Below are 22,641 nucleotides of genomic sequence, written 5' to 3' on the forward strand. Positions count from 1 at the left end.
ATATTTCAGGTACATTAGCTTTTCAGATACTGTATTTTAATATGGCCACAGGTGACTTGTGATAACACTCATTGTGCACCACCCTCATAGGCCCCCACAAAAATGTTAATTGTTAAATGGGGTGCCCCCATTTGTCCCCTCGCTCTCCTGGGTGGCACTCTCTGCATCCCTTCCCCTACAGGAACCAGTCATCTATGCATATGGCTAAATATAACTATATACAAAGGAGGTAAGCCACACTAATAGGTGGGGGAATTCTATCTTAGGAAACAGTGACTCAGAGATTTGGGGCCCATGGTGGACATGAACATGATCTCCCAGCGTGAGCCTGGTATGCATAAAGAGAAGAAATCTTGGGTAAACAGAAAAGTTATTTTAGCTCACTATGGGTACGTCTACACTAGCTGGCTAGTTTGAGCTAGGTAGGGTAATGAGGGCAAGCGGAGTTGCAAATGAAGCCCGGGATTTAAATATCCCGGGCTTCATTTGCATGATCCCAGGTGACGCCATTTTTAAATCTCCCTTAGTCTGAACTCCGTGCCCACGGCTACACACAGCACGGAGTAGGTAGTTCGAATGAAAGAGCCTTGTGGAATGAGGAGTAACGTTAGTTCGAATTAGGATCTTTAATTCGAACTACCTGTCTGGGCTGCATGTAGCTGTGGGCACGGAGTTTGGACTAAAGGGGATTTAAAAATGACGGCGCCCGGCAACATGCAAATGAAGCCCGGGATATTTAAATCCCGGGCTTCATTTGCAACTCCGCTTGCCCTCATTACCCTACCTAGCTCGAACTAACGAGCTAGTGTAGACATACCCTATTTAGCACTGGTGTGGCCACTCTTGGAATACTACCTCTTGTTCTGATGTCAACAGTTCAATAAGGATGTCGATAAATTGGAGATGGTTCAGAGAAGACCCTCTTGAGCACTAAAAGATTAGAAAACATGCCTTACAGCAGGACTACTCAACACACAGTCTGTAGGCCGCATGCAGCCTGCAGCCCATTTGTTTGCAGCCCACAGTGTGTTTTGGGTTTATGCTGGGCTCAACATGTGGCCTGCAGGTGGGATCCTTTGAACATGGCCTCCACTGGGAATACACTCCACAATGGCGAGGCATCTTCCAGGCAGTGTGAGCACTGAAAGACACAAGTGGATGGGCTGGCCGGAACAGATGGGTACAGGGTATTGGCGTTTCTAGCCCGCAGGGAGGAAGTGCCAGGAGCTCTATGCCATTGTGGCAAGTGCTTTGTATTCATGCCCATCAGTGTGAAAGAAGCTATTTGAATATATTTACATATATATTTGCATGTATATGCAACCACACTTAAGTTGCAGCCCTCAGCATGTGCTGTATTATTGTGGCCCCCAGGGCTTCCAAAGTTGAGTAGCCCTGTCTTACAGTGATAGATTCAAGGAGCTCAATGTATTAAGCTCAATGGAGAAAGTCCATTGGCTTGACTACAGTGTCTAAGTACATATATACAGAAGTACTATCTAATAATAGCACAGGTGCCAATTCTGTGGGTGATCTGGGGCAGGAGCACCCCCGGAAAAAAATGTGCAGGTGGTGCATAGCACCCGCTGCCAGCCTACTCTCCCTTCTCTCATAGTGCCTTCCATCTACCAGTGGCCCCACTGATTATCTTCTCCTCTACCCTCCAGCCACCTACAATCAGTTGTTTCTCGGTGTGCAAGAGACGTTGGGAGGAAGGCGGAGAGCAGGGACTTAGGGAAGGGCTGAGGTGGGTGGGGCCTGGGGTGAAGCATCCTATGGGCCTAAAGAAGCCCGTGCCCATGAATAAGGGGCTCTTCAATGTATCTGACAAAGGAATAGGATGATCTAGACAATACTGGGTCCTGCCGTGAGGGAACCCTCGATGACCTCTCAAGGTCCCTTCCAGTCCTAATATTCTATGATTCTATGCTCCATCCAGTGTCTAGAAGTTAAAGCTATAGAAATTATGATGGAAAAAGGAAAAATGTTAATGGTGAGAGTAAATAACCATTGTAACTATTGTAATTCTTCATCACTGACCATTTTTAAATCAAGTTTGGTTAATTTTCTAAAAGATTTACTCTAGGAATTATTTTGGAAAAGGTCTTTGATATGTGTTTTACAGGTCAGACTAGATGCTCACAGTGATCTCTTCTGGCCTTGGAATATATGAAATAGCTACTCATCAGGAACATTAAAATATATGCTCAACCAAATCAGTTAAAGTGATGCCTTGAAAGATTTATTTGAATTAAGCTTCAAACAAACCCACATATTTTAGAAACAGTCGCAAATTACTACTAGGTAGTGTGCCCTCTGCTGGAGAAAATAAGAGCTGCTCAACCATGTGGCAGTTGGCTCTGTACTGGCGACAGACATGCTTTTGGGGTATGTCTAGACTTCAGAGTTTTTCCAGGATACCTCTGGATACTCTGCCACGTCCAGAGAACATGTCCGCTTTTTCGGAACAGTTTCTGAAAAAGCGGGCATGTTCTTTCAAAAGTCCTGTATTCCTCATTTTGTAAGGTATAAGGGCTCTTTCAGAAGAGGAGGCTTTTCCCACATTTGGCTCCAAGTAGATGGGCTAAATGTTGGGAAAGACTCTTCTGAAAAAAAAAGTAGAAAAAAGGTATGCAAATTGCATACTGCAAACTGAAGTTTCATGTGGCTCAACCAAATACCATGGTAACAGACATGATATTCTTAATTGGTATCAAATCTATGACATTATGAATTCTAAAATATTCTAGGACTTGAAGAACCTCAAAAGGCTTTTAGTATGAGCACTCAACATTTAGAGCCTTTTTTGAACTTTCCAAACTTGTAGACTATGTGGAATCGAGTGCTTTTTGTCTCTGTTATGAGTAGAATCCCTCAAGAATTTTGTCATTTTTAATTTGGGACTTGCCAGAACTGGAAGGGAGAAAGGAGAAGCGGGGGAAAGAGGAGACCTATATAAATACATGTAAACATTTTGGAATCTCACAAAACATTCAGTTAGCGATTGAGTCTAGAAATGAGCAAATGTTCCTGGGGAAATTTTGAACTGCTTCACTGTATAGATCAGTGATGGGCAACTTAGGCTAGTGAATGGCCCTCTATCTCAGTCGGCTGCAAGATGGTTGTAACCCACATTAGGGTAGTTTTGCTAACTGCATTTGCATGCCTAAAATTTGCAGGGTGTGCCAGTTGAATTGTAACAGCACTGTAATTAGCAGCAGAGGGAGCACATGGCTCTTACAGTCAATGTTGTGTGCAATCAACATGCACTGTATTTGTGTGCTCTTGCTTTACATGTGTATCACTTTAGAAATACCAGTAGGAAAAAAACTATGCAAACAGAAACCAGCAGAACCTGGCAACCCTCTGCATGGGCAATGGTAAACAAAATGAATTGTGGGCCTCACACAGAACCCCGATGGGCCACACATGGCCCTCAGGCCACAGGTTACCCACCAGTGGTAGATTGTGAATTATTTTATAGACTTAGGGGCTTTCTTTCATTATGTGCCTTCATAGTGCCTAGGACAAGGGGAGCTGTTTCCTGATAGAGGCCAGGCCTGGCCTTTGGACAAGGTGAGTGAGGTAGTTTTCTTGGGGTCTATGCATTCAGGGCCCCGCCCACCCGGCCGCTCACTCTCTGCCCTGACTGGGAGCCACGCAGCCGTGCGGCTCAGCCAAACACAATGTGCTGCCTTGGGCCCCCGCAAACTTTTTGGCTGAGCCTGAATGAGGCCTCTGGGCATTACAAAAATATAAATTAGGGGCAGGCAAGATACAGCCTGTGGGCCAGATGCAGCCAACCAAGCCTTTTAATCTGGCCCGTTGCCTGCCCCTGAAGCACAGAGCAGCTCCATGCCACTCAAAACATCTGGTTCCTCCCTCTGGCTCTCTGTGCCGTGCCAACAGGAGTTGAAAGATTGTACTGGGGCTGCATGCGAAGCCTCCCCACCCACTCTGGCAGTGCAGAGGGCCACATGGAACAGCTGGTCTGGGGCTGCTGGCAGGCAGGGAGCCTGCCTGAGGGTTCTATTGGATTGCTGGCTAGGAGCTGCTTAGGTAAGCACCTCCAGGCCGGAGCCTGCCTCTGGCATCCCACCCTCCTCTCACATCCCTGCACCCCTTCCTACATCTTGCTCCCAAGGTCAGAATCCTCTCCTGCAGTAAACCCCCTCCTGAACCCTGCATCCTTGTCCCCTATCCTAGGTCACAACCTCCTCCTTCACACACACTCCCTTTCAGACCCTCTCCTGCACCCCAGTTCCCTACCCTGAGCCCCGTTCTACACCCCGCCTCTGTCCCAGACACACACACCCCTAGAAAAGTGCAGTCCTTGATAACTTACCAAAATCTTGGCATGCCCCCCAACAAAAATTGTCTACCCCAATATAAATAATAACTCACCCCTCCCTAAATAGTCTCTTCTATAGAGGTTTTATTGCACCCACCATCATAGCATGAGGCCCAATCCAGATAATAGGGGCCTAACCCCAGTCCCAAAGAGTTCATTGCGAGGCTGCCACAGTCTTCAATGGGAGCTGGATAGCCACCACATGCCACAGTGAAGGGAAGTTAATTTAATTAAATTCGTTTCCTGCGTTTTGCCCCTTCTGAGAAATCCCATAAGCGGCCACTCCTGGGAAGAGCTGCGGTCAGCCCCGCAAACGGAAAATTACGAAGTGAACCAGCTCCCTCTTCTCCTAACAAGAGCGATCGATCACTAATGAAGAGGAACCGCTGCACCGCGGGAGGACACCTGCGATTTACAGCCGGCTGGCAGAGCAAGCTCGGAAAGTCCTGCGTTGGCCGCGGAGAGCTGTCAGGCGGCAAAACCAGAGGGAAAGGCGGCTGCAACCCTGGGCGGGTGAGTAACCCAGTGCCCGGGGAGACACACGAAGAGGGAAGAGCTGCAGCCCTGGGGCGCTTTCCGGGGTGGGCAGGTGGCGAGGGAAGCCCTGGCTGAAAATCTTAGCGGCAGCTGAGCACAGGAAGGGCCGGGAGGGGCTCTAGCTGGGAAGCAACCGCACTGAGCCTGCAGGTGGCTGGGGCAAGGTCCAGGAGCTGCGTGCCTAGAGCCAGCTGCCTAACGGGGAGGAGCTTTGCAGGAGAGGCTGGGGACAGACGCTGGGCAGCGAGGCTAGAGCCAGCTGCGTGCAGGGGAGGGGGCACCAGGAGCCAGCTGGGCCCGGGACAAACCCTGGGGAGATCTCGTGGTTAGAGCCCTGTGTGTGGAGGGCGGGGACGGGAGCCAGCGGTGTGGGGCAGGCGGGGGAGGAGGAGGAGAGGAGCCAGCGGTTTGGGGCGGGACTGGGCGAGCGGCTGGGGAGGGCAGGTGCAAGCGCCCTCCGCTCTGCAGCATGGGGAGGCAGCCTGGCACCCCGCTGCCAAGGGCGCTGTCCAGCCAGCGGAAGCCCCGTGCCCAGTGAGGAGGGGCGACGTTGGCGGTGAGTGTCCCACATCAGCCTGGCCCCTGCGCCCCGGGGAGGAGTCAGCTGTCTCCAGCGGGGCTGCTCCCGGCGCCGGCCCTGAGAGGAGGATGAGGAGCCGCGCTGCCCAGGGCAGGCTGCCGAGGTAACCAGCCCGTTCCCAGCGGCTGCGCACCAGGGTGGGCGCTATCGGACGGGCTCTGAGCCCGGGCCGGGGGTTCCTGCAGGGCGGAGCCTCTCTTGGGGTTTCTTGGTGAAGTGGCTTCGGAGGCTTTAGCCTCCCACTGCGGGCTCTGCCGCGCCCAGCCTCGCCGGCGTGTTACAGCGGTGCTGCGGCTGCGCTGCTCGGACACATCCCGGCTGCGAACCGGGCAGGTGCGCTCGTCCAAACACCCCTTCGGCCCTTCAGCGTTAGTGACTGTCCTGGGCAGTGAGGCTAGAGCCGGCCCTGTTGCGTTAGGAGCTGTGATGCTGCCTGAGGGTCCCATTGGATTGCTCTCTCTGGCGAAGGGCGGGAGAGAGTTGGCCAGGGCGCTGTCTAGCGGGTAAAGCACTTTGCCTGACGGAGTGTCAGCAGCCCCCACGGTCACTGCTGGGCTCGGGAAACAAGAGTTCGTGCCTCCCCCATCCTTTTGTGCAATCGCCACTCTGAAGGCTAAAGTATAGCTCCGCAGTTTCACCAGAACTGCGCTGTGGTGTGGTCCACGCACCCACTCTGTCGCAGCACTGTGCTCTGGCATTCGCGCTGGCTCAGGCCGTTGCAGCCAGTGGGACCTAAGAGCGACTAGGGATAGAGTTACAAGAAACTGTTGGAGAAAGAGCTTGGCCTGAGTCAGCTAACAATAACTATTTGGTTTGTTGGTATTTAAACATGTCCCTATTAAGAGCTGACTGAGGTGTGCGCTGACATCCTGGTGCACACACTAATGAAGATGGAAAAATCTTAGAATGCAAATTATAATTCTGTCTTGGGATATACAAGGTTCCCGTAAAGGTAAAGCAAACAGGTGCCCTGATCCTGCTTACCTTTACCTGCTTGAGTCCTCTCATACATAAAGTTAGACATACAGAAGTGTTTGCAGGATTATAGCATTAATTTTAATAACAGACTCTTTATCACTTTTGCTTATGGGATCATTTGTGTAATTTCAACCGGCAAAATGTCAATTGTTAAAGTTGGCAATAATGAACAGCCTGTTCATAAGAGGTGCTGAGTATCCACAACTTCCATTGATGTGAGCTGAAGGTCAAATTGAGTCAGTGGAACTCTGCAAGGTGGAGCTTTTGTTCTTGTTACAATAATATTAGTTTTGAATTGACAGTGTCCCATTGAGAATTTGCTCTCAACAGCTTTCCTCTGGCTGCAAACAGCCAAGAATGGAGGTGGATGATAGAAGTGGTTACTACATTCAGCTACAGAATAATTAACTTTGCATTAATTATGTGATCATCCATATATTCAGAACTCTTTCACCAAAACAATTACTAAATCATCATTATTGAATGTATCTGTTTGTCTCAAAATAATTTATGTAAACCAAGACTCATTATGATCAAAATGTAATTGGGCATTGTTCATTCTTAAGCTCAGACAAGGAGTAGTGTAGCTAACAATCACTTGCAGAGGAACTCTGTATCGAACTGATGGCTTAAGATCACCATAAATAAAAGTAAAGTATAGTCAACTGAGGTATCCTTCCCTTACGTGGCAGAACATATCTCATACATACTTATTCTGCTCTTCTAGCCCTGATCTATTAAATTCCTAGTGTCATCTGTGAATTAGAAGTATCTATAAAAACATCCCATTCTAAAGCCAGGTTGTACTTTTGCTAATGAATTCTGTATGCTTGGGTGGTGTGTTCACGCACTAATCATTACAATAGCACTGTAAAAACAAAGATTAATTGTAATTAAGCTCATGTTGTAACTGACTTTAAGCATTAGGCATGCTGCCATACTTGAAAGCAGCATGTTTCACTAGTCAAGAATGAAAGGGCAAATAACGTGGCACTGAATCTCCTTCAACTTAAACTGGTATAAATTGGCAGAAACTCCACTGAAATCAATTGAGTTGTAACAATGAGAACTAGGCCTTGGACTTTCCTCACTAACAATTCTAGTAACCAATAGTGCAAGAAGTTTGTGTTTAAAGATGTTCATTGCTGCACTCTGGCTTAAACTGACAATAATACTCTTTTAAACTTTGACTTTGCTTAGTAGATTGAAATAAACAATGTCATCTTAATCAGTGGGTTTTGTCTGACCATCAACAAAACCTCTCATTACTTTTTTAAGCGTTTATTTAATTTTGCAACCTAGATAACAGTATTTACATCAAGCTGCTACATTTCTTGAGATGCCTTAAATTAGTAGATATCCCCACTCTAATCTTCCTCAGACAAATCTTTAACTCCCCCAGCACAGAATTGGAAACTGCTCATTTTGAAGTCAATGCTCACAACTCTCACTACCATCAGAGAGCAGGTCTGACTGTGTTAAATCTTGTTATCCTCCCAGTGAATAGCATACTCAATTTCCTTTGCAGCCTAGTGACTGCTCCAATGAACAAGCTCCCCCACAACCATCTAGAAAGTGAAAAAACTGTTAATGATAACAGATGCTAATTTTTACATATATAGCAAACAACATCCTTGTTAGTATGCACAGTGACACTTAGAGACCCTAGTCAGGGACTAGGGCCATGTAATGAATTCTGAATACATTTTATGTAAATATGAGAGGCCATGTGACATTGGATGTGAATAAGAATCTGCTTATGGATTTCCTTCCTGATCCTGCAAACAGTTATGCACATGGATTTAACTTTACTCATAGGAGGTTTACTCAAAGGTTCACTAGTGACTATAACATGAATGTAAGTCTGTGTAGGACTGGTTCATAAACTGGGAGGAAAATAAGATGCTGGATTTGGTTACACCCTATCTGTATTCATAACTCCTAGCTATGTTAGTTGGCTCATCAGAACATACAAAATTAGCTAGAGCACATCTCTTCTGCTTAGTATGTGTGTTTGTCTGCTTATCATCACTGCTAGGTTTTATCATAAGTCAAAGCTTAAAAAAACCCTCAGATCACTTCCACTGTAAATGCTGATGGCTTATCTTCCCTCTGCATTGCACCCTTGACTTGTTCTGAAATTCTGTACTCTAGTGAAAATGGGAATTTTTTTACTAGCTCCAGTGACATCTCCAAGTTCATTTCTGTGAGCTGTCCATCAATACACCAAAAATAACTTGTGTGTCTTAAAACTGAAGAGATCTGGGTTCTATTCGGTGGTCTGCTTAGTGTAAAGCTTAAGAGGCACCTTAGAGCAGTGGTCACCAGCCAGTACATCAGATCTACTGGTAGACCTTAGAGCCTCTGACAGGTGATCTTGATGGGTTTGGACAAGAGGCTATCAAGTGCAGCACTTTAGCTGCCCCTCCTACCACTGCTGCACACCTCCTGCCCTTTGTGTTGGTGCTGCCCCTCCCCAGGAGCCTCCTGCTTGAGGTACAGAGCAGGGAAGGGAGAGCAGTGGCACTGATGTCAGGATGCTCCCTCTCCCTCCTTGTGTTCTATCTCCACACAATGGAGGTACAACAGGGCTTGGGATGGAGGGAGTTTTCTGGCTGCTTTTGAGATTGGTGCAGGGCCAAGGCAGGGATGAGCCTGCTTTATCCTCACTGCACCCCCCCCCCCCAGGTGTCACCTTAGGTAAGCAGTGTCCAGCTGGAACCAGCCCCAGTCATGAACCCTCTCCTGGCTCCCAAGCCCCTGCCTTAACCCTGAGCCCTTTGGACCCAAACTCCCTTACAGAGCCTGTGCCCTGAAACCCCTCCTGCACTCTGATTGTCTGCCCCAGGCTTAGCTCAGAGCCCCTCTCACACTCCAAATCCCTTAGCCCAAGACCAGAGCCTGTGCCCCTGCCTGGTGTAAGGGAAGGAGAATGGGGGAGGAAGGGAGGACGGAGTGAGCAGGGGCAGGGCCTTGGAAAAGGGGCATTAAGGGAGGTGGGGCAAGGGTATTTGGGTATGAGGTAGATCCTGGATTGCACTTAAATTCAAAAAGTGATCTTGTGCTTAAAAAGGTTGGAGACCACTGCCTTAGAGTCTAACAGATTAATTCAAGCATAATCTTTTGTAGGTAAAACCCACTTCATCAGATGAATTGGAGTGGAGTTTATAGAGTCATGAGTGTATATATAAGGACAACAAAAGAAAGGGTGCTTGTGTAAATGAGGCTAATCAAGTCAGGGTGGAAATGGCTCACTCACAGCAGTTGATGTTGAAATGTGGCTATCAAGAGAGGAGAAATTGCATTTGTAATATGTTAACTAGTTAAGATCTTTATTCAGTTCTAAATTGATAGTATTGAATTTGTAAATTAATTCCAGTTCAGCTGTCTCCCTTTATAATCTGGTTTTGGAATGATTTTGTAGAAGGATGGCTACTTTTAAATCTATTAATGAATGTGTCCAGGGAGGTTAAAATGTTGCCTTATAGGTTTATATATGTTACCATTCCTGATATCTGATTTGTTTCCATTTATCTTTTGGGATAGAGACTGTTTGGTTTGGCCAATATATATAAGGCAGAGGGGCATTGGTATGTTACTAAGGGACAAATATTCCAAGCTGGGCCCTCCAGTCTAGTCTGAGACATCAAAGTGATGTCTTCTGCTTGCAATATCCTCTCCTGGTTATAGTCTTTGTACGGTGCTTACAAATAGCTCCAGTTCTTCAAGTATCTAAGGCTTAGCAGGATAGTTGATGGTTCATTTCTCAAACTACTCTTCTCCTTCATGTAAAAAGAAGAGACTTCTGCATCCTAAACCATCTTGGAATCACAAATTTAGAATGTTAGATAATGTAAATCCTTTATACTCCTTATAAAGTAACCATTGATTATGATAAATAGTATCAATGTCTTGGGTTAGAAAGGATGAAGCCTCTCCTCTTGGACATACTGCTTCATTTTCACTGAAAGCACATTCTTATTCTTACAAGTTTCATTCTCAGAACTTTCTTTCATTGTCAGCCCACAAGATCTGAATCAAATGCTAATGCCATCCAATATAATAGATTCATTCATTTGCATTAACCACCTCCACAACTTATTTCACTGTACTTTCTTGTCCAGGTCAGTGGCCACAAACTTGTTCCTGGAAGCTGAAGATATCAGTACAATAATTGCAGTGGTACTTGCCTAATGCTGGGTTAGGCACATAGATATAGTACCTCTAACAGCTATTACATGTGCTAGTCCTGAGGGGGGTTCCCAGTATATTAAAAAATAAATTTTAAGCTTGCATTGCACTACTGTATAATATCACTTCATTTATATTGGAGCTAATATTTCATGTGAAATTGGCTCACTTCTGGATATTATGCATTTTGGCCCCTTTAAAATTATATTAATCATCTAGTGCCTTGGATTATGACAGCATTTAAGAACTGCAGGTGCAAATACAAAGTGACTTGGAAACAAGCAAACAGCTGCTCACCCAACTCACTGGAGGCTCCTCTTGCTGCAATGTTTCCCTCCAAGGGACTTTCTTAAATATCTTAGTTTAAGATGCTCTTTCACTTTATTCAGTTACTTTTTGCATCTCCAAAGCATGCTGGCCTAGCATCGGGGGAAGGTTACCTCCTTTCTTGTGACTACTGAGGAGTGGGATGGGGTCAAAGTGGACAGTTGTCATTTGGGGCCATGTCGTAGGAACAACTGCCAAAAGTTTCCTTCCTTCTTCTCTAAGGGATGTCTTAAGAGCTGAGGCAATTGTTCCTACAGCTGCCAACAGTTCAAAGGCATGTTTGCTGCTCCATATTATCTTTGGGGAAGGAGCCAGCAATACCTGCAGTTTTACTTTGTTCCTTATTACTTTGCTGGTGGTCTGTCCCTCAACTCTGTGCACAGATATATTGATTGCGGTGAGTGGGTAAGGCATCTTTCTCAGCTTTCAAGATCTGTGCCTGATGAAGCAGCTGCTAAAGCCACAGAAGCTAATGCAAGATTACACAAGTGCGTGTCCTGCAGAGTTCAGTTAAAGGCCTCTATGGGGGGGGGGGGGGGGGAGATGTGTGCATAGATTTTTATAGGGGCAGAGACATCTGAACAAATTGCTTTTGGCCAAGCCTGGCAGTCAAGTGGTGTCAACTATTCTGCTGCAGGCAAAGTCCCATTCCATGGCAACTGCAGTGGTTCAGCATACCTATAGTCCCAGAAGCGTGTGAAGTGAATAGTGGAACCACAGTGAACTGCAGTTCAGTTATCAATAAGCCAGCTTTCTGGGAGGGGAGGGGGCTTGTCTGCACATAGATGTTACATCAGAGTAACTTCAATTTGCCTCACAGCACCTTGTATCCACATGCATGTATTTTTTAAAAAAGTTAAGAATTCTTCATCAGAGCCTGCAGCAAGTAATCCCCCTTGGAACACGAGAAACTTTACTGTCACATGAGGTTCATTCACTTTAAGGTACATGTAGTCCCTCTCCTAACTGTTTCACTGTCAGAAGTGTGTGCAATGCTATACCGTGCAGTTTTGTCATACTTGAATCAGCCTGCCTGTGTGCCCGTCACTACTCCAAGTGTTACTTAATCAGGTGTATGTATCCTCTCTCTGTTAAACGCTAGCACTCAGCCAGATATGCCCCTCATGGATACCAGGTAGTTGTGAGTTCACACAACCAATTTACCAGTTATATCAGCTGCCCCTGCTTCCATGTAGACCTTTGCAAAGCTCCTGGAACTGATGCCCCTCTTTGCAGAGCTGCGTGTTCAGTCCTGTCTGGAGAAGTCCTCAAATGCAGACCTCTCCTTGATGTATTTTGAGCAAATGAAGTTGAAGGGACATTTCTGGAGGTGGTGCTAGTGCTGATGCAAAGCCAAGTACGCTGCACAAGGGAAAGGATCTCTGGTAATGTTCCTGCACAAGGGAACGGATCCGTGGTAATGTTCCTACTGCCTATCCATCGCATTAGTATTTGGACTGCATTTTTCAAAGGGATGCCACAATGCCATTATATGCAAATGTTGTGATGAAAGCTTTTTGAAAAGCAACCACAATCCACAAAAGATGCTTTTTGACTGCCCTAAAACTAAGAGGATCCAAGAAGGAGACTTTTCTTTCCCCATGGCAGGCAAGAACTGTATTCCAACAGAAAGGACAATGAAAATATAAGTACAGTAATACAATTTTATATGTGCATGTATATCACTACATAGGTGAGGATGCACTTAAAATAGTATATATTATTTTTATTTAGAGGCTCCTCATAATTTGAGGCTCTAAACTGTAGCTTACTTAGCTTGTGCATAAATTTGGCATTAACTTGTCACCTGCTGAAAAATAGACAAACCTCAGGGAAAAAGGCAAAAGGAAGTGTTCAAAAGATGAATGCTTGCAGCCCGCCAGAGGGCTGGAAAGGCCAGAAATGTGGAAGGAATGCCTTTCTGGAGCACACTTGGGGTATGTCTACACTACCCTCCTAGTTCGAACTAGGAGGGTAATGTAGGCATACTGCACTTGCAAATGAAGCCCGGGATTTGAATTTCCCGGGCTTCATTTGCATAAGCGGGGAGCCGCCATTTTTAAAACCCCGCTGGTTCGAACCCCGTGCAGCGCGGCTACATGGGGCACGAACTAGGTAGCTCGAACTAGGCTTCCTAGTACGAACTACCGTTACTCCTCACTTCACGAGGAGTAACGGTAGTTCGAACTAGGAATCCTAGTTCGAACTACCTAGTTCGTGCCCCGTGTAGCCGCGCTGCACGGGGTTCGAACCAGCAGGGTTTTAAAAATGGCGGCTCCCCGCTTATGCAAATGAAGCCCGGGAAATTCAAATCCTGGGCTTCATTTGCAAGTGCGGTATGCCTACATTACCCTCCTAGTTCGAACTAGCGGGGTAGTGTAGACATACCCTCAGATGCTCAAAAGGGAGCGTGTGGTGCTGAAAAATAAGATGCAGACAAGGCAGAGGTAATAAATGCAGTGCAGCACATTCGGTTACAAAGGTCAAGTACAGTGCCTGATCCTATCACTGTCCTGCAAGCTATGGGGACCATGTCAAACTGGGACCACCTTTTAATCCACCACATTTCAGGCTTTTCCATCCCCCTTGGAGGTAATGGCTTACAATGCCCTATATACGGTAGTGTGTTAGCACTCTACACTTTGAGCATGCCACAGTTCCATTGGTTGTGGGTTTGTACTATGTTCTTGGGGGGGTGGGGAGGGGTTTTTTTGGGAGGAGGGGTTTGTAAACTCAACCATGGTTATCTGTTATCTATGAAATTTGCAAATTGACTTTTGGTGTAACTCTGCTGAAAGTTTTGAGGAATAGTTCTCCACATCAGTCACACATTGCTGTCTGACTGACAATACACATGCACCAGCTCAATCACCGAGCATATCTTTCATGCTGCAAGATGCCAATTCAAAAATAGACCTTGAAAAATACAGATGCCAGGAAAGGCACAATGGGAGTTAGCTTGACACTACATCCCAGAATTCTTGTTAGTCTTAGTGAGCATTCCGCAATGCACTGTGAGAGTACCACTGTACACACCGAGTGGCAAAATGTGGTAATCATTGGCTATCTACCGACAATACTTCATAGGTAACTTGATGCAGGACTGACTGTATGAAATTATTTGACCTATATTATAATAAAGGGTAAATTTAGATTATGATTATGTCCCTTTTGGCCTTAAAGCCATGATTCTATTTTAAGAGAGGGTGCTCCTTGTTATAATTGGGAAGTATTCTGGAGAAGAAAGTCTGGTGTCTGACAGAGAGGTCACTCCCCTGCTCCCCAAGTTTCAAGCAGAGGAATCACCAGTGGAAACATGATGGGTGGGCTGTATGCTGGCTAAGAAGATAAACAGAATGGTGGACATGTTGAGGTGATCAAAGCTTTGTCCTGATGTGCAAATGGGAAATGCAGCTGCTTTCTAGCCCCAGATAGCATGCCATTTTATGCTTCATATTTAAATAGGAATTTTTAAACTCTGCTATGCGGCCTGGCTCTTGCTATATTTAAAAGGCAGAGCTGCTGCAGTGGGGGGTAGGTCTGGCACCTGGTGTGAACCGGGACTGAGCAACCATGGCTCGTGCTAGGTTCCTGACCTACCCCTGCTGCAAATCTGTCCCCTCTCCCTTCCACACAGTGGAGGCTTTTAAGTCAGCTCTCCCCAACACCTACTCCCCCTCTTGCAGCATCTGATACAGAGGAAGTAAGGCTGGGTAGGGGAAAAGCGAATAGTCAGTAGTGACTCATGCTTAGGCTTATCAGATAGTCAGCTACTCAACTAGTCATTTACATCCCTAGTCCAAAGTTGCAATATTCAAGGGGCAAATGGCCAGCTGGCATAAATGCTCCCAGGACCAATGAAGTCAGTGGAGCTATGAGCACTTACGTCAGCCGAGTGTTTGCTCCTGGATGGTAAGCACTATTCCTCCAGATTATTTTGCTGAATGCTTCTTAGAATGGTGTCCTGACAAAATATCTGCAGTGATTCTGTAATGTACTTGTGGAATGGAGGTCTGAGAACAAGTTTTATGTATTTCAGGCTAGAAAGAAATCACATAACTGTTTTGGCCTGACTTCTAAATGTAATCCTGTGGGAAATTGCAGTATGGCAAATCGGATCAGAATATGTATGAACACCTGTCTGTTTCCAAGGATGCAATGATCTTACCAAATAAACAAGCTGTCCAAGTTCTAATATTTTAGAACAATATATTTTGCATCATGGGACAATAACAGATCTGACATTTCTTTAGACCACTTCCAGCCTGAATATTTATACTACATTCAGTTATTTCCAATCCTGTTTAATGAGCTGTTGAAAATATCGGCTTCCCTGTCCAAACATTTGTATCTCATTTCTTGCAATTATTCAGAAAGCATCTGGCAGTAATGTCTTTGATATCCAGTTTAACTGATTTGAACTCAATTACAATTTCTGTCTGAGCTGGAAAACCTTAAGGTAAATATCTTCTGTCTAAATTAAAATAGCAGCAATTTTAAGTCTCTGGATTGTGTGTGTTAAAATATATTCTTTCAGATTGTTTTCTATGCTGTTAGGAGAATAATTGGACTTTCCCATTCAGTTTTGTAGAGGACTATCACTGAGTTATATCTGATCATCCAAAGGTTGGATGGTTGGCGAAGATTGATGTTAAGATGTGCTGGGAGAAAAGGTTGGGCTCTGTAAATAAGGCACTGGACAGTGCTCAGGATAGCTGGGTTGAGTTTCTTCTCTGCTATAGTCTTTTTTGGTGTGACCTTGGGCAAGTCACTTAATTTCTGTTCCTCACCAGTATATTTGGGAGAGCACTTTTTTCCCCCTCCATCTTCTTCATTTTGTCTATTTTTACTGTAAGCTCTTCGCAGAAGGGAATCTCTGTTTACAGACCTAACAAAATGGGGCTCTCGCGTCAGTGATTGGAAGGTAAAGCAGAGCAGAATTTGTGAGGCTGACAAAGGCTTTCTTTGGTGCAGTGGGAAACATCAGTCTCCCATGTGTACTTAAAATGTGTATTTGCTATTTTATAGGTATTTGTTTTCATTGGGGCTAAATACAGATTGCCCCTCATTTTTATGTAAGCACAGCAGTGACACTACTAGAAATTTGTAACCAGATCTGAGCAAAGGGTTCTCAGAATCCTTCCTTTAGAGCCAATATCTCTAAATCATACAGAATTTGATGATAGTTAGAACCTATAGGAAAAATCCTATTCTACTCCCCAGCAGGATGTTTTTTTTAAAATAATCAGTGTAAAGGTTGAACCTCTCTCGTCTGGGACTCCCTAGTTCAGCAACATCCATAGTCTGGCAGGACCACAGATGTTGCTAGACCAGAGAGCTCCGGCCGCAATGGTTGAGAGCATCTGGGAGCAGAGCCAGTCTGGTCCGCATCAGAGTGCAGGGGCTGTGACTTGGGGGTAGAGAGGCCCAGAAGCAGCTGTTGCCTTACGCAAGTCCTGGGAATCCTGGGAACAGCTGTTCCTGCTTAACATGCAGGGCTAGAGTTGGGGAACCCGGGGAGCAGCTGCCCCTGCCATGCAGGGCTGGGGTCAGGGAGAAAAGCCCCAGGAGTGGGCTGGGGGCAGCAGACTTAGGCAGGTGAGCCACAGGAAGTCAGGCCTCTGGGTTCTTCAGAGCAGCAGCAAGGAGGGGAGTCACTCTAGACCCCGAATGTCTGACTTTCTCTGGTCCAGCAAATTCTCTTGTTTGGGACCACTCTGGTATGAGGGTGCCAGTGACTAGGGAGGGTCAACCTGTATACAACAGAACTTCAATATTGCCAATTTTAAGAGAAACAAAACCATGAGTCAGAACCTTCTAATATTGAGAACCCACCCCCATACACACACACAACCCCCCCCTCAGGATTTACAAACACAGCTCTTCCTCATGTGCCTAGGCCTGAAAATTGTGGGATAAAATATAGGGTTGCCAGGTGTCCGGTATTGACCCGGATAGTCTGGTATTTTCGCCTCCTGACGGATTAAAAAAAAATCAGAAAATACCGGACACCTAAAATGTCCAGTATTTTTTTTCTTTTTCCCTGCCAGGAGGCGAAAATACCAGACACCTGGCAACCCTTCCATACTCAGCAACCGGGTGAGTCCCAGGGCCTCTCCCGGACACCCCTCCTCCCCCCGCACCCTCTCCCCAAGCCCTTCCTCCTCCCCACTTACTTCATTCTGCAGGGGAGCTCTCTTCCCACACAGAGTAAGAAAACAATATGGCTGCTGGCAAAAAACCCCAAAGGCCTTAAAGGGGCCATTCTGTGGTGGTTTTTTTTTTGTTTTTTTGTTTTTTGGTTTTGGGTTTTTTTTAAACTACTGTTGCGGGGGAGGGTGTTTGGTATTTTTGGTTAAACCATCTGGCAACCCAAATAAAAGGAGCTACTCACATGATCACAATACCTGTTCCTGCAGGTGCCAAAATACTAGGACTTGCAATCAGTTCACAGCATTGGCTACCCTCAATCTAGGAGAGCTGAACTCCCATCAGATTTATATCACTGTTCTCTGCCTCCTATACCTCCTTGCACCCCATTCCTCTGCGATTCCATGGTCACCACCCTTGGTTCTCTCCATATTGCTTTCAGTCTCTACTATTCTTCACAGCGCTGGTGTCCTGTCTAGCCCTATAAACTCTGGAGTGGCAGACATAGGTGCTGGAACTAGGATGAGAGGGGTGCTGCAGCACACCTGGTTTGAAGGTGTTTCCATTGTATACAGGATTTACAGTTTGGTTCAATGGCTCTCCATACTCCGACTGTAAACATTTTCTCAGCACCCTTGGTAAGAGCCATTTTGCCTGCAGGCGTGGCTTCAGTCTCCTTAAAAACAGTGCAAGGTCTCAGCCAATTTTACCTCTGGGAGCCTCTCTTTCATGTGCACATAGACTATAGGGAAGTGTCAGACGTTTTGTTGTTCTCAGTCCCATGGGCAGCAACATAAAATATTTTCAATTTTAAGTAAGAGAGGATTCATGACTTAGCAGCTTTTGATCAGGTTTTCAGGAGAGAACATGCCAGAATTGCTAGAGTCCTGATAAGTGTGAGAATTGGCAATGCTACAATCTGTTAAACTAATCTCTATCCCACATAACTTTTTTACCATTAGATGCATAAAGTCAATGGCAGTTATGTGGCTAATCCTATATGACTCTGAAAATGTGGGAGTGAAAAGGTAAATGTGCTCAGGACTGGTAGACTAAATCATTTAGAATAATTTAACTGCTACTCCGTTTCTAAAGTGGAAACATGGGGCTTTAACATCTGAATGAGTCTGAAACCTTTTGCTGTACTCGATAGTTTGTTCATGGTTAGTTTTAAAAGTAGTTTTTAGAAAGAGTATCTGTGTAATTCAGGTTCCATGTCAGACACGCCAAGCAACATAAGCTGGAGCCATGTTTTAAATGATCAGTCCATCAGCAAGGTTCAACATGCTTCTGTAATGTGCTTGTGGCATAAGCAGAGGCTTCAGAATTGCATTCAGAACATGCCACTATCACTTTGTTCCTTAACACACAAAGTGCTAGAACAGGCATAGCTTTTAGTTAGTTACCCATTTGCTCTGGGAACTTTTTTTCTAAAAAGTCTAATTTAAGCTAATGCTATGACGTAGCCGCTAAGTTCATGTCTATATACTCAGCAGCTCACTGCTGATATTTCTATGCCAGTAAAACATTAATGTGTACACAGCACTATCTCGGCATGTTTGTTTCTGTACAGTAGATGATGAATTACACTTACACACCTACAGAATGGAAATGTGTGGCTGGTCACACACTGGCCTTGACTTCCTGTTTTCACTAATCAAATAATAAGATCACAGTTGGTTTTAACTTTAACAGGATATGGCCTGCTTTTATTATTTAAAACAAAAAAAGTCTGCTTAAGATACAGAAATAAGTTACTACTATTAGTGTAAAATCTGCTACAACAATGTCTATGCTCTTCTCTTCCCTGGGAAGGGATGAAAAGCAAATAATTTGTCATTGGGCTGATGAATAGTGCATAAGTATTTCTCTAGCACAGTGAGCCCTATTCAGTAATGTTAGGGGTATGAGTTACTAAATCTGCTCGGTCATGTAGTGAACTGTTTCTGGTACATTTTTTGTGGAAAATTAGTTTTCCTGCCCTTAGAAGCCTGGGGAAATTTCTGGAGACCAAAAATCTTTCAGTGTTGGTGATAAATTCAAACCAGTCATTCTGAGATAGAGAATGCTGTTGCACCTAAGAAAACTGACAAGTTGTAGATACTATTGTTACAGAGGTTAGGACAAAATTAATAACTATTACAAGCCCAGTTGAAATACTGTGGGGGAAAAAAAGTAAATATTTAACTCCAGCTGTGTACTGACTAAAAACTGGGAAGGAAAATCAGTAAACTCTAATTACACAATGCTTAGCTAACAGGTTGCATGTGCCTGAAGAGAAGGGATAGTCCAGTGGATTTAATGTTACATTGCATCTCACTTCCCTTCATCAGCCATATAAGCAATTAAATTCTTACACGTTTTTAATCAATACTCTGATAAGAAGTGTCCCTCTTTTAGAATGGAATATTAAACCACAGTCTTGTTTGATTATCCTTGAAAGTTAAAGATCCCATAACAACTTTTGCAAAGGAACAGGATGTTTTCTAGTTTCCTGGGTAGCATTCTGCTTTGCAGTTAAACACACCCATATTTCAGACTGCCAATAATGGTGCCATGTTTGACTATATAATCACAGGGCTACTTTTGGATTTTAACTTTTGGCCCACAGTGAGATCTTGAGCATGCCATGTAATAGATAAATAAATTAGAGGAAGTCGTGGTCTCCTCTCCATTGATAAAGAAAACTACAGTCCTTCAGAGGAACACTGCTACCCCTCAGAATCCTTCAGAAAAGTTAAAGTAAATTAAAATTTTCATAGGCTCTTGCAGAAAAAGGGGGTTTTGTGCAAAAAAGAAAACGTCCACACCGCTTATTTTTGCACAAAAACGGATTGGCAGAAAATATACAAATGAGATTGCAACTCATGCAAATGAGTCCTGCTTTAGCATATTTTTTTCAGAAAAAACTCGTAGTGTAGATGTAGGCTTTTTGTTAATTCTATTAACAATTAGCAATAAAGGCACTAGATCAGTGTGGGGGGCTCCCTAAATGCCTTTTTCCCATGCCAAAAATAGCCCAAACAAAAACCAAACTCATTTAAAGCACATATGGAAGTCTTTATACTGGAGCATGAAAACTATCAGCATAATTTTCTGTGACAGAGATAACCAAGTAACCACAGGTCTGAGTTTTTTTGTATAACTCCCATCTTTCCTCTTTGTTGTCTTTCTTACCCTTTCTGCTCATATTGATGTTCTGTTTGGTCTCATATTGTAGTTCCAAAGGGAGGCAATGGTGTCTTCATTATGTTCTGTAAAGGACCTCACATTTGAGATGTGCATAAATATTATGGCAGCTAGATTGTTTTTGGATGGGAGGCTGTGCAGCTGTTTGTCTCTCTGAAAAGTATAAAGGAGACCTTTAAATATGAAGCCAGTTATTACTGTTATAAGGTACTTTAAATGTTCACCAGGGGTTATAGGCCTGCATTGATTCCTCTCCTCTTAGTTTTCTAGAAGATGTCAGCAATCTCTGCTCTTCTGTGTGTGAGGAGGACACAATCGTATATGAAATAGGTCTTTCATTCTATACATAAACAACTGAAAGAGTAGTTCCACGGGAAAAATACTTTTTGTATCATTCATGAATATCATATGTTAAAGTGTAAAACATGGAATTTGATGTAAAACATGGAATTTGATGTATGTTTGTGGAAAATTAGACTATAGGGCTGTGTGAACAAAAGAAGTTGGAGGAAAAATAAACAACTTGTAACTCGCTTTACTAACGCTAATGAGCTCTATGGAGCCAAGTGGCTCATATAAATGTGAGGCAAGCATTAGCACTCTTAAAAGGAAGAATTTTGTTTATCTTCACTGACTTTGCCTTAGAAACACAATCTTTTGATTTTTTTTTCTCCACCTCCATGTTTTATCTAGAAGAAAAACTAGCTAAAATAAGATAAACCTCATAGTGCTTATCCTGCTTCCGTTGAAGTCAATAGTGTTGACTTCAGGACATGATGTAGCAGTCTTAAAATAATGGTGTTAGAATTTAATTTCTGCTGTTGATGTGTGGTGTATATGTTTTCAAGATTCATTTCAGCACTGGAGCCTTGCCTATGTTGAAATAATAGAAGCTATGGCAAAAGAATGCATAAAGAACTGCTGCAAAGGGTGTTTCTACGTGGAGAAGGAAAAGAATGACTGTGAGTTCCACACTATAATAATAAGCATGCAGGTTAATAGCTTTTATATTGAAGATTAATTAACAATAATACTTCCTGGCAATCAAATATAAAATCATCAACTTCTTTTGAATCTGTTTAGAGCACCCAAAATTCTTATTATAGTCTTATTTTCAAAATTAGCATTATTAATCAGGAACTGAAAATGACAGTTATCCAAACTCTGGTGCTTGTTGTATTTGGTTCTGGAATACTGGCAAAAACAAACAAAAAAACAGTTTACTTTCTGGAAGCTTGTAATCCCAGCTTTCAGTAGGTATAATGTATTAATCACAGATGCTTATTACAGTAAAGTTTGGGTAGCAAACTGGTTTGGATCAGTACAAATGCTTTCCATAATGAGTGCACTTTCCAAGTACTGGTCCTATTTGCAATGAGGGTAAGGAAACCCTGTGAAATGTTGATCCTGTTAAACACACGACATCTATTCAGACTCTTGTCCAAGATTGAGTGCACTTACTACTTTACTTTATTTTAACAGTTTCCATGGAGAAGGAATCTGAAGCCAAAAGCAAAACAAGCATTGTGGAGAAACCTCCATTGTCTGCTGTGTCAGTGAAGCGTCAAGTGGGCTGTTCCGAAGATTATCTCCTTGCCAAGCTGCCATCAGATGGCAGGGAGGTCCCGTTTGTGGTCCCTCAGTTTAAATTAACTTACATACAACCCCAAAATCTTGGCAGTTTATCACATGTTGGGGAAATTCAAGGTAAATTTAAAAATCACAATTGTGAAATAGCACCAATAAAAAAACTGCAGAAAAAGGACAGGATTTCATTAGATACGTTAATTAGCTATGTGCCTAACCAATGTAAATCAGACCACTCTCCGGATGTTAGTTTGCATTCCAATGCTTCCCAGCATCACTGCCAAACCAAAGTTTTTGAAGGTATATTCATAGATTTTGGTTTTGAACAATCTCTGTTTCTAATGTTTATGCTATTTTTATTCTGGCATTCTAGCAAACTGAAGAGTTTTGGATGTTTTTCAGGTTTCCCCCATTGTTAGTAAAAATTCATGCATTTAAAAATTAGGTAATACTTAATATATCGGTCCCAGAACTGCTGTTCAGCTCTCATTTGGGGAAACCAAAGATGCTAAATGTGTCTTCTGTAAATATTCATGGCCGATTTTGAGCTTAAGAATTTTTCTAGAAGCCCATACTTCTGCCTTTACTTCAGTCACTGTTCCCTTGACAGCCACAAGAGCGGCTGTGACGAACACTTTCAATGGAACCCACTCATTCTGCAAGATGAGAAATGCTCAAAGTGGACAAAGCCCCCAAGTCTCAATCAGAATAGAGGAGGACACCTAGGGGAAAACAAGCGACCAGCAAAAAA

The 22,641-nt window shown here is 44.0% G+C and overlaps 1 protein-coding gene across 3 annotated transcripts in view; it reads left to right on the forward strand.

Annotated features, from left to right (window-relative positions):
- The first annotated feature begins 4,642 nt into the window (after positions 1 to 4,642).
- The window catches only part of TC2N (tandem C2 domains, nuclear), a 45,394-nt gene continuing 27,395 nt past the window's right edge, over positions 4,643 to 22,641 (forward strand). The window contains exons 1-3 of one of the 3 annotated variants that reach the window (XM_006133650.5): positions 4,643 to 4,864; positions 21,152 to 21,265; positions 21,786 to 22,010. In XM_006133650.5, coding sequence (XP_006133712.2) covers positions 21,199 to 21,265; positions 21,786 to 22,010 — 292 coding nt within the window. In that variant the 5' untranslated portion in view covers positions 4,643 to 4,864; positions 21,152 to 21,198. Of the gene's footprint in view, positions 4,865 to 5,117; positions 5,572 to 21,151; positions 21,266 to 21,785; positions 22,011 to 22,641 lie in introns of those variants that run through there. The other 2 variants (XM_006133651.5, XM_006133649.5) reach the window with 2 other exon arrangements.

Source organism: Pelodiscus sinensis, chromosome 5, assembly GCF_052426305.1.
Source record: "Pelodiscus sinensis isolate ZL-2025 chromosome 5, ASM5242630v1, whole genome shotgun sequence".
Taxonomy (NCBI): domain Eukaryota; kingdom Metazoa; phylum Chordata; order Testudines; family Trionychidae; genus Pelodiscus; species Pelodiscus sinensis.